Source organism: Diaphorina citri, unplaced genomic scaffold (genome assembly GCF_000475195.1).
Source record: "Diaphorina citri unplaced genomic scaffold, Diaci psyllid genome assembly version 1.1 scaffold190, whole genome shotgun sequence".
In the NCBI taxonomy this organism is placed as follows: domain Eukaryota; kingdom Metazoa; phylum Arthropoda; class Insecta; order Hemiptera; family Psyllidae; genus Diaphorina; species Diaphorina citri.
This window is the reverse complement of record NW_007377627.1, coordinates 268,997-281,085: the sequence shown is the minus strand read 5'-3', so window position 1 is coordinate 281,085 and position 12,089 is coordinate 268,997. Positions and strand designations below refer to the sequence as shown.

At 37.7% G+C, this 12,089-nt stretch overlaps 1 protein-coding gene across 7 annotated transcripts in view; it reads left to right on the top strand.

Annotated features, from left to right (window-relative positions):
* Positions 1-6,406: 6,406 nt before the first annotated feature.
* The window catches only part of LOC103505693 (general transcription factor IIE subunit 2), an 81,553-nt gene continuing 75,870 nt past the window's right edge, over positions 6,407-12,089 (top strand). For all 7 annotated transcript variants that reach the window (XR_003390533.1, XR_003390531.1, XR_001809411.2 and 4 more), the window contains exons 1-3: positions 6,407-6,613; positions 7,798-7,917; positions 8,360-8,411. Coding sequence is in view for 3 of the 7 variants with exons in the window: in XM_017442549.2 (XP_017298038.1) it covers positions 6,552-6,613; positions 7,798-7,917; positions 8,360-8,411 (234 nt within the window). In the remaining 4 variants the exon portion in view is untranslated. The remainder of the gene's footprint in view (positions 6,614-7,797; positions 7,918-8,359; positions 8,412-12,089) is intronic.

The window sequence follows — 12,089 nt, the reverse complement described above, 5'->3', positions numbered from 1 at the left end:
TTGATTTTTTTTTTTTTTAAGAGGTTGGACAGAGGGAACTGTAACTGCTATGGTCTTATCGTCCCGAAATCGAAGAGAGAAGGAAGACAGGATAGGAGAAAGCCAGCCGTTCCAAGAACGAACATTATCCCATCAGGATAAAATGCGCCCCGGGCGGGAATCGAACCCGCGGCCTAGCGCTTACGAGGCAGACGCACTACCAACTAAGCTAACTAGGCTGGCACGAATTAAGTAAAGTACATACATAGAAAGGCGTAGACATACATAACACATAAGGCAGGAAAGAATGTAGAAGAGCATTAGAGAAAGCGGGGAGAGAAGAGAGAAAGAAAGGGGAAGAAGACGAAGAAAGTGAGGAAGAAAAAGAAAGAAAGAGGGAGAGAATAAGAGAAAGAAAGTAGGAGAGAAGAAGAGAGCGAAAAGGAGATCAAGAAAACGAAAAAGAAAGAAAGAAAAAGGGGGTAAGAAGAAGAGAAAGAATGTGAACGCGAAGGTTAAGAAATTAGGGAAAGAAGAAGAGAAGGAAAGGGATAAAATAGAAAAAAAAGAAAGGGGAACGAAGAAGAGGAAGGAGGAGAGAAAAAAGAGGAAGAAGAGAAAGAATGTGAACGCGAAGGTTAAGAAATTAGGGAAAGAAGAAGAGAAGGAAAGGGATAAAATAGAAAAAAAAGGAAGAGGGAACAAAGAAGAAGAAGAAGGGGGAGAGAAAATGAAAGAAGCTGAGAGTGTGAGCCAAGTTTTCAAGGAGCTAAATATTTAATTAGGTGCTTTGCACGAATCATCGCGCACTTAGTGAAGAAAACATTCATGAAACTTTCAAAACATGAGATTTTTTCACTGAGGAGGCGGTGAGTGGAAAATACTGAGTAGAAGGTGATTAAACAGGGAAATATCTGAAGAATGGTTCTCTATGGCGCTGATGCTTACACATCAAAGGAAGAAATAAATTAGATTCAATTCCGGGATTTCCGGGAGAATTTCAAATGAAAGGATTTTTTTCCTCCTCCTCCTCCTTCTTCTTCTTCTCCTCCTCCTCCTTCTTCTTCTTCTTCTCCTCCTCCTTCTTCTTTTCCTCCTCCTCCTACTCGTCCTCCTTCTTCTTTTCTTCTCCTTCTTCTTCTTCTTCTTCTTCTTCTTCTTCTTCTTCTTGTTTTCCAGTGAATACGAGGGGTGGATACCAACCCTTACTTTTTTTACAGAGTTCAATTGGAAGCTGATGGCTGATGAATTTTAATTAATTTTATTTTAGGTTGTTATTGTTAACAATATCATTTAGGTATCTACTCGTACCTATAGGTATGTTTGTTTTTTGATACTCCTCGTGCATCATCAGCTAGGTACCTACCTAACTATGTATTGTTTATTGTAGGTATAGGTAGATAGGTACCTATAGGTTAGGGTGAATTTGAAAAGATCTCAATAATGAGGTCCTCAGGGATTTCAAGGCATGAATTTTAATTAATTTTATTTTAGGTTGTTATTGTTAACAATATCATTTAGGTATCTACTCGTACCTATAGGTATGTTTGTTTTTTCATACTCTTCGTGCATCATCAGCTAGGTATTGTTTTTTGTAGGTATAGGTAGATGGGTACCTATAGGTTAGGGTGAATTTGAAAAGATCTCAATAATGAGGCCCTCAGGGATTTCAAGGAGGGAAGGCGAGTGAAGTATCTTGTTGAAGAATAGTGGAATAAGGGAGGAAGAATGAAGAAAAGAAGGAGTACAGAGTGACGATTAAGGAAGTATTGTGAAAATTAATCTAATAATATCCAAGACCAGGAGAAGGAAAATGCGTTGAACTTTTCGTGTCATCGTAGAACCAGGGAGGGAGGATTGGGGAGGGGAATGAGGAAGTAATAGGGGGAGTGATGATTAAGGGAGATTGCGAGGGGGGAGTGGAAGAATATTAGGAAGGAGAAAGACGTACCTAGTTGGGAAATAGGAAGGAGGTACATATATAGGAGAGGAAGAAAAGAAGTACGGAGTGATGAGAAATGAGGGGGGAGTGGAAGAAGAGAATTGGGAAGGCGAGTGAAGTATCTTGTTGAAGAATAGTGGAATAAGGGAGGAAGAATGAAGAAAAGAAGAAGTACGAAGGGATGATTAAGGGAGATATCTAGAAAATATGGGGGAGGGAAATGGAAGAAGAAGAAGAAGAAGAAGAAGGAGAAGAAGAGAATTAGGAAGGAGAGAGGAGTTGGGGAATAAGAAAATATATTGGAGGAAGAAAAGAAGAAGTACGAAGTGATGATTAAGGGATATGTAATCATCGCGCACTTAGTGAAGAAAACATTCATGAAACTTTCAAAACATGAGATTTTTTCACCGAGGAGGCGGTGAGTGGAAAATACTGAGTAGAAGGTGGGTGCTAAGTAGTTTCTTTGACAAATAAGTGGAACTAATGGAAGGAGTACTGTGGGAGCCTATTTCGGAAAGCAAGTTCGCGCTCTGTTTTCACAGGGACATGGCGGTTTTTATTGCTGAGGGACCCCCTCCTTCGCCCCTCAGGCTTGTTTTTATCCCCCAATTCACATCTTCACCCTCGCTTAAATCCTGAAAACGGGCCTGCACAGGGGTTTCAAGTTATTTTCGTGAATTTTGTGCTATTGAAAATCTCTCCTACCTCTTTTCTTATCGCAAATGAGTGCGTTGGAAAGGGCACTTTTTATCTGAATAACAAAGAGGTAGGTACATAGGTAAGTAAAATTTATGTAGATATGAAAATGAATTACCTACATTGGATTCCTAGTGACCCAAGGGATCCAAAATAGCACAACCCCGGCGGTGTCCCGACCTATTACTGTTCTCAAATTCCCAATAATTATTGAGGACGAAATTCCATGCCTCGGCAGAGACTGAACTCACGTCCTCCTATTTACCAGACGAGCACTACGCCACTAGTGCAGTAGAGGTAGACACTAGACAATGTAGAGTAATTGCGTCCATAGTTCCATTGTACAATTTTCTCCACGTATTAGTGCCGTCTGAATAAACTCCATATCCAGGGCCCATTCACATCAACTTAGCCGTGCCTAGATGATAACTCCGAGAATGGGGGGGCAACTCGTAATAGGTACTCGTAAAATTTTTCACAAACAAGAAGAGAAACTGAAAACTGAACCCTAATAAAATTTTCAGTTGTGATTTAAGTATTACTTTCTTTTTAATTGTGTTAACCATAAAAGCTTGTCACAAATGTCGTTCCCCTAACGCACCGCGCTAACCACTACACCACTGAGGTTGGTCAGTTGTGATTTATTTTTCACTTACCCTACGCGACTAGATAATGGAGTACCTACCAACTACCGACATATTCACATGACTGCATTTAGGTTTTTTTTTTTTTTTTTCTTAGGAGAAGAATAAAATGCAGAAAAGTAAGACGGGGAGTGATGATTGAGACCCAGGGACACAATTCTGTGTTCAAGTTCAGCACTTCACAGGAGATTTCAAAGGGGGGGGGGGTTTCCCTGATTTCATTTGGGCCTCAAGGGGGGCCGAAAACAGCCTTCCCCCTCTTCCTCCCAAAATTGGTAAGTAAGTATCTAATTTAGACCTAGCAGGTAGGTGTTCTTGTTTGTAAGAAATAAATAAAAACTTTGGATTTAGACTCTAGGGACCTCAAAACGACTTTTGGCACTAAAAACTGACAATCGAAAATTTTACCCGATTTCCTTCCTATAGGATAAGGAAACTAAAAATTTCAAGAAGTCTGTCCGCTGTTGGAGTTGGCCCCGGGACCGGTCAACCTATCAACTGCCCTGTCGCTACATTTCCTCAAAAGCTACTCTATGCTGGTACCGAAAAGGCGGTGCCCGAGTGAAGATAATTAGTACTAAAATCTATGGAAAGCCATTACTTTAATTAGGACGGCGCTACAGAGCGTCACTCTGAAACGGGAAACTTTGGAGCGAGGAGAAAATGAGAAGCTTCGGAGTTACACCCTATGTGTATAGTTGTATAGTGTTGTTATCGGGAGGTTCCCAAATAGGAGATCCATGGAACCCGCGCCCCGAGGGCCATACTTGTCCCTAGGTCCCTTGCCCAAGAGCAGGGATTTCCAACTACCATGTGTATGCGGGTCACTTGCTACATTAGCAGATACTTTGCGGGTCACACATATGTATAGGGGAGTACTGTCACACACATAAAACGAAATGAGTCAGTTCTCATGGCTCAATGGTAACTGAGACGGACATTTTTTGCATGCAAACTGTTCTACTTTCATGATTTGTTACTAAAGGGAACCACTCAGCCTCTAAAGGACAACTAGTATAGACTAGCCATGTAGATAAACGCAAAGGGCGACCGGTAGTGCCTTGCACCAATTATTTAATGAGAGATTTAACTAATGGGAGGATTTTAATAATCCAAAAAGTATATTTTAATCATAGAAAAAGGAGTTTTTAACTATCTAAAAAGGAGTTTTTAGTGATCCAAAAAGGATTAGTTTTTAAAAACTCCTGTTTGGATCATCAAAAGCTCCTTTTTTAATCATTAAAAATTCTCCCATTAGAGAAATGTCTCATGAAGTCATTGGTGAAATCCACTATTGTAGTTACAACGAATTTGACTAGTTTTAAAAACATGGACGATACTTTCTGCCATCACCAGTCGAAACAGACGCCATTTTGAGAAGCACCGGCTCTAAATTGACTCCGTTGTGTGGCAGTAATTAATCAAGAAACAAATTTGACCCAATTTATTCACATTTATGTAAGTAGAGCCAACCATCCAACGCCAACAAGTTTCATGCTGATGGGAAGGGGAAGGATGAAGAGGGAAAGAGATGTGATAATGAAAGAGGAGATAGAAAAAGGAAGCAGTGGAGAATAAATACAAAGAGAATTGGGAGGTGAAAGAGAAGATGAGGAAGTAGGAAAAAAAAGTGGAAAGCAGAGTGAAGGAGGAAGCGGAAAAAAGTGAGAAAAAGTAGACAGTAGAGGATAATACGCGTACAAAAGAGAAAGAAAGAAATACACATAGGTATCTTGTTAGTGGATAAAGAAGTACGACCAGAAATGAAAAGAGGAAAAATCAGGAGTACAATAGAAATAATGTGATTGAAAGTAAAAAGAGGAGGCAGAAAATTGAAGAAATCTAAGAGCAATGAAGAATAAAAAAGAGTGAAAGAAAAGGAAAAGAACAGAAAGAAAACTAAGAAAAGGAGAAGAAAAAAGAATAAAAGAAGAAGATAAAGAGAACTAAGAAAAGGAGAGAAAGAAAAAAGAATGAAAAACTAAGGAAAGAAATGGAAAGAAATTCCAGAAAAATGTGACATAAAGAGAGCGAAAGAAAGTATAGGATAGAAGAGGACGAGGAAAAGGAGACTGAAAGAGAAACATGGGTGGTGATGGAAGAGGAAGAAAAAGATTGATGAGAAGAAGATAGTTTTGAAAAGGCGGAGAGAGGAAAAAGGAAAAGATGGAAAGAAGATAAAGCACGTGACAGTAGAAGTGATGAGCACGTATAGTATGTAACCGAGAGGTCCGAGAGACGAGGAGAAAATCAAAACAAGAGCTCACGATGTACATTCAAACACTAACCATGGCAAAAATCAAAACATGAGAGCTATACATATACTGGAAAAAAGACCTTTTAGGCTGTGTGAGAGGATTGTACTGCCAATCAATCGGTCAGGAAAAGTTTTCCACAAAAGCTAGTTAGAAGCCCAAAAGCATTCTACATGATGTACATAAATAGTTGATAATTTTGTATAAATCGAAGATATGTAGGTACGTAAATTAATATCGCACTGAAATCGTAAGAAAGAAGAAGAAAAACTAATTTAAACATAATAAATACTTAACCATGAAAATTCTTCTTATTGAACCTCGAATAGCTTCTACTGTGAAGAAAGTACATCTGCTAAGAAAAGACGCTTTATCACTTAATTGGAAAATGTTCTCGTTCGAAGCTCAAGGAAACTGAAGAGCTTCCTAAGATACTTTATGGGTTTATGGATAGAAACCATAGAAATTTAATAAGCTCAAGATATTTTCTCAAGAAATGGCAGCGTAGGGTGGGTATCCTAGATGTAGGAGAGAGGTAGCTATACTTCTTTTTATTCGCTTTAATTAAACAGGGAAATATCTGAAGAATGGTTCTGTATGGCGCTGATGCTTACACATCAAAGGAAGAAATAAATTAGATTCAATTCCGGGATTTCCGAGAGAAATTCAAATGAAAGGATTTTTTTCCTCCTCCTCCTCCTTCTTCTTCTTCTTCTTCTTCTCCTCCTCCTCCTTCTTCTTCTCCTCCTCCTCCTCCTCCTTCTTCTTCTTTTCCTCCTCCTCCTTCTTCTTCTCCTCCTTCTTCTTCTTCTTCTCCTCTTCCTCCTTCTTCTTTTCCTCCTCCTCCTACTCGTCCTCCTTCTTCTTCTTCTTCTTTTCTTCTCTAAGGGAAAGTCTGTGAAAAACCAGAATCCAGTTCCAACTTCTTGTAGGTACTTTCTGTAGAAAATTGGTTTTAAAATAACCCTACTCCCTTTCAAAGCTTTTAGATTCATGAACATTTTTGCCATTCTATAAAAATATCATTGTTGGAAAATGGACCCAGCACTTCTCAGGGAAAGGGATCTATTCAAGAAAAAGGCACTCAGTACTCCAACGTAAGTACCAAGATTGTAATATGGAATTATAGATATTTTGCCTTTTCAAATTTCAATTAGGTGTCAGAAGAGAGATTTTGTCAGCCGTTATTGTTGTTGCCATACTTGGTATTTCTGTACAATATGTTACTGATGCTAGAAGTTGGACATTTATCCATTTTGCTTTTATTTATGCTCAAGGAAACTGAAGAGCTTCCTAAGATACTTTATGGGTTTATGGATAGAAACCATAGAAATTTAATAAGCTCAAGATATTTTCTCGAGAAATGGCAGCGTAGGGTGGGTATCCTAGACGTAGGAGAGAGGTACCTATACTTCTTTTTATTCGCTTTAATTAAACAGGGAAATATCTGAAGAATGGTTCTCTATGGCGCTGATGCTTACACATCAAAGGAAGAAATAAATTAGATTCAATTCCGGGAGAAATTCAAATGAAAGGATTTTTTTCCTCCTCCTCCTCCTCCTTCTTCTTCTTCTCCTCCTCCTCCTCCTCCTCCTCCTCTTTCTTCTTCTTCTCCTCCTCCTTCTTCTTCTCCTTCTTCTTCTTCTCCTCCTCCCTCTTCTTCTTCTTCTTCTCCTCCTACTCGTCCTCCTTCTTCTTTTCTTCTCCTTCTTCTTGTTTTCCAGTGAATACGAGGGGTGGATACCAACCCTTACTTTTTTTGTAGAGTTCAATTGGAAGCTGATGATGGCTGATGAATTTTAATTAATTTTATTTTAGGTTGTTATTGCAACGTAAGTACCAAGATTGTAATATGGAATTATAGATATTTTGCCTTTTCAAATTTCAATTAGGTGTCAGAAGAGAGATTTTGTCAGCCATTATTGTTGTTGCCATACTTAGTATTTCTGTACAATATGTTACTGATGCTAGAAGTTGGACATTTATCCATTTTGCTTTTATTTATCAAGTACCTAATATTCAATAGGAAGATTGGAAGTGCACTGAGTGAGCATAGGCAATACCTAGTTTGCATTTAGATGCTGGGTCAACACAAAAACACCAGAAAGTTAAAAATATGTACCTATTTGAAATCAATATACACATTTACAAATCCGAATTGTTTATTGAGGGGATCATTAAACCTGAAACCTTCTGGCAGACAAGTGTGTCCCCATTTCACATCTAGGATCATTATTTTGACCTGCATTTTAAAATCTCTGATTGTTATATTGTCTTTCAGAGTTGAAAAGAGGAAAGCGGAGACTAGCAAAGATGAACCATGGAAAGCGAAGAAAGCCAAGACCAGTTCCTCGTCATCTTCTTCCTTATCCTCATCACTTGGCTCATCCAACAATATGGCGTAAGTATGACACATCCTCTGTCTCTTATGTGAAAGTGAAATTCAGTTGAGTAAATTTGCAAATTGAATAGTGGGCACTTTTGGTTGCTGAGGTTTTGTCCATTAATTTAGAGGTGTCCACTGTAAGTTGCTAATAAAAGCACCAAAACAGGCAAAATCATTCTCAATTAAGAATAAACTGTTATTTTGGGGCTTTCCCAAAAGAAACATCCCTGTTCCCTTAAAAGTATCTGTTGTTTGGAAATGTCTCTGTAAAAAAAAAAAAAATGATTTCTAGTGACCTATTGAATTCTAGTGACCCATTGAATTTTTTTCATGTGACCAAGTATTGTACCTAAATACCAGTCTAAAATGTCACAGTGTATTCCAAAAGACCAAAAATAATAAAACCAACATTATTCAAAATATTGTGTTCATTTTATTCTCTACGTATGTTTTCCAGATACAAATCGATGTCGGGAAGTTCTCAGTACAAGTTTGGTGTTCTGGCAAAGATCGTGAAGCACATGAAACAGAGACATCAGGACGGGGATGATCATCCTCTGACTATAGATGAAATCCTTGATGAAACCAATCAGCTTGACGTAGGAAACAAAGTCAAAATTGTAAGTTTTCATTTTATCTATGAGCACTAGTATAGATAGCACAGCACTAGTATAGATAGTTCCAGTTACCAATCATTGATGTGGTTGCAATGTTATGCTTGACTGGTAACCGGATTGGTGACCGACCATGTAGCCAAAAGTATGCCACAAGAATTTCCTAGCCCTACTCAGGCTCAGTAAAATTAATGTGAAGAGGTCACTTTTTTAACTATCTAAAAAGGAGTTTTTAGTGATCCAAAAAGGATTAGTTTTTAAAAACTCCTGTTTGGATCATCAAAAGCTCCTTTTTTGATCATTAAAAATTCTCCCATTAGAGAAATCTCTCATGAAGTCATTGGTGAAATCCACCATTGTAGTTACAACGAATTTTATTAGTTAAAAAAAAGGACGATACCTACTTTCTGCCATCACCAGTCGAAACAGACGGCATTTTGAGAAGCTCCGGCTCTAAATTAACTCCGTTGTGTGGCAGTAATTAATCAAGAAACAAATTTGACCCAATTTATTCACATTTATGTAAGTAGAGCCAACGCCAACAAGTTTCATGGTGATGAGAAGGAGAAGGATGAAGAGGGAAAGAGATGTGATAATGAAAGAGGAGATAGAAAAAGGAAGCAGTGGAGAATAAATACAAAGAGAATTGGGAGGTGAAAGAGAAGATGAGGAAGTAGGAAAAAAAGGTGGAAAACAGAGTGAGGGAGGAAGCGGAAAAAAGTGAGAAAAAGTAGACAGTAGACTCTACTGAGTAGAGGATAATACGCGTACAAAAGAGAAAGAAAGAAAGAAATACACATATGTATCTTGTTAGTGGTGTTTTGACACTAAAAACTGACCATCGAAAATTTGACCCGATTACATTACTTTCCTTCCTATAGGATAAGGAAAGTAAAAAGTGTAAAGCAGAGTGAGGGAGGAAGCGGAAAAAAGTGAGAAAAAGTAGACAGTAGAGGATAATACGCGTACAAAAGAGAAAGAAAGGAATACACATAGGTACCTTGTTAGTGGATAAAGATTATAAAGAAGTACTACCAGAAATGAAAGGAGGAAAAATCAGGAGTACAATAGAAATAATGTGATTGAAAGTAAAAAGAGGAGGCAGAAAATTGAAGAAATCTGAGAGCAATGAAGAAAAAAGAGTGAAAGAAAAGGAAAAGAAAACTAAGAAAAGGAGAAGAAAAAAGAATAAAAGAAGAAGATAAAGGAAAGAGAACTAAGAAAAGGAGAGAAAGAAAAAAGAATGAAAAACTAAGGAAAGAAATGGAAAGAAATTCCAGAAAAATGTGACATAAAGAGAGCGAAATAAAATATAGGATAGAAGAGGACGAGGAAAAGGAGACTGCTAAAGAGAAACATGGAAGGTGATGGAAGAGGAAGAAAAAGATTGATGAGAAGAAGATAGTTTTGAAAAGGCGAAGAGAGGAAAAAGGAAAAGATGGAGAGAAGATAAAGCACGTGACAGTAGAAGTGATGAGCACGTATAGTATGTAACCGAGAGGTCCGAGAGACGAGGAGAAAATCAAAACAAGAGCTCACAATGTAGGTACATACAAACATAACTAACCATGGCGATAATCAAAACATGAGAACTCACCGAGTATCTATTATAAATTGAAGATATGTAGGTACGTAAATTAATATCGCACCGAAATCGTAAGAAAGAAGAAGAAAAATGAGTTAAACATAATAAATACTTAACCATGAAAATTCTTCTTATTGAACCTCGAAAAGCTTCTACTTTGAGGAAACCTACATCTACTAAGAAAAGACGCTGTATCACCTTTATCATGTCTTTGATAAGGGTACCTACAACTTAAAGCTTGCCAACTAGTACTTCTGTATGTAATAAGTGGCCATTGTCTCCTACTACTTACCACTAATCCTTTTCCTACTATTTCTTCTCGGGGGATCAAAGGCTTATCTTTTCTTTGCTCACCGTTATCTTTCATTGCACAAAGTTTTCGCATCCTGGCAGAGTCGTTATTAGTGCCCATTGGTTCTAATTTGGACACTTGTGGACCTTATATTTATAGGGCAATTATTCCCAGAGAGTAAACAGAAAGATAGCCAAGGATGAGATTGGCAAAGGAACAAGTTTATTCCTATAGAGGAAATGGAAAGATAGAGGACCAGTTTGGCAAGGTAACAAGAGAAAGAGATTTACATTATGTAAAAGTAAGTAGGTTACGTCCTAAGTCCTAAATATTATATGTTATACCCTACATAAATACCTATACTAAAGGAGGAAGAGGAGAGAAATAGGGTAAAGAGTAAAAGATCAAGGTATGTACCTAGAATTCCTAGGAAGAGGTACCTACATGATTAAAGGAAAGACATTTTTGAAGCGTAGATAAGAAACATACTGCGGAGATAACTCAGGTCACAAACATAGTCTGACATTTTGCATGTTTGTGTTCATTTTGCTTTTCTTGGAATTTTGAAACACAAAAGCTACACAGAAAAATTGTTTTGTTTTGTTTTTTTTTTTTTTTTTTTTTTTTTTTTTTTACGGTATCAGTCTATCAGTGCAACCTAGGCACTTGTATCATAAACTCACATGAGGTCAGCTACTAGTATGTACACAGAACCTTCAAAAACATGATGTCAAAATATTCCACTCGTCCCCACAGACGAAAATAAAGTCAACAGAGAGAAAAAATGGAAACAATAATGCGATTTTTGCTTTTCTATATTTTCGTTGAATTTCCTTTCAAATTAATGGAAAAAAGGTAAAAACATTATGAGAGTAGGGACGAAAAATCATAAACATTGGATTTTCACTCCCCTGGGATGCACGCTGAATGCGCTTTGATGGATCAGGGATTCTGGGTCCTGTTCCAAGAACGAACTCTACACTCCCCAGTGGGGAGTCCCCACTATTAAACTTTTGAGATAAAGGGACTAGGTACATGTCCTAATTCTAAATAAAGCACCTATTCATATGCTATACTCCGCTATACTGTATACCTAGTAGGTAGATACCTCCACCTACTCCTGGCTCCTGGTCAAGTGGATACAAATCAATGTGATGCTTTTGAACCTAGGGAATTGGCTTCAAACAAAATAGGGACCAGGGGTCTGGGGTGGGCACACAAATTGAATTTAGATTTTAACGTTATTTTAACTCATGAATATTCAAACGAAAAAATGATATGGACAGGGACTTTTTTTACTCAGAACTCAGAGGCAAGCTCAGAACTCATTATACACAATTGTTTTTTGATTACTTATTTTGGACTTTTCACCGTGTGCAGACTTTGTCTTACAAAAAAAAAGACTTTGTTTTACACAAAGTACCTAGTTTACACAAACTACTTACTAAAATACCTATTATACGGCCTTTACTGTCTTTATAATCTTCTAGTTTTCAGAGTTTTAGCAAAAAATTGTTCAGTCGGGACGTATAAAATCTCAACTTAAGAGGAATCACGTAAACGTAAACTTACAGAGTACTTAATACACCTCAAGACATCTTTTAGGTGCAGGGGCAAACAGCCCTAAAGGATGGGTTAAGATTCTACGAATTCGAAGCTTCTACGGTGACGGTGTGGACTATTTATCAGGATCTGG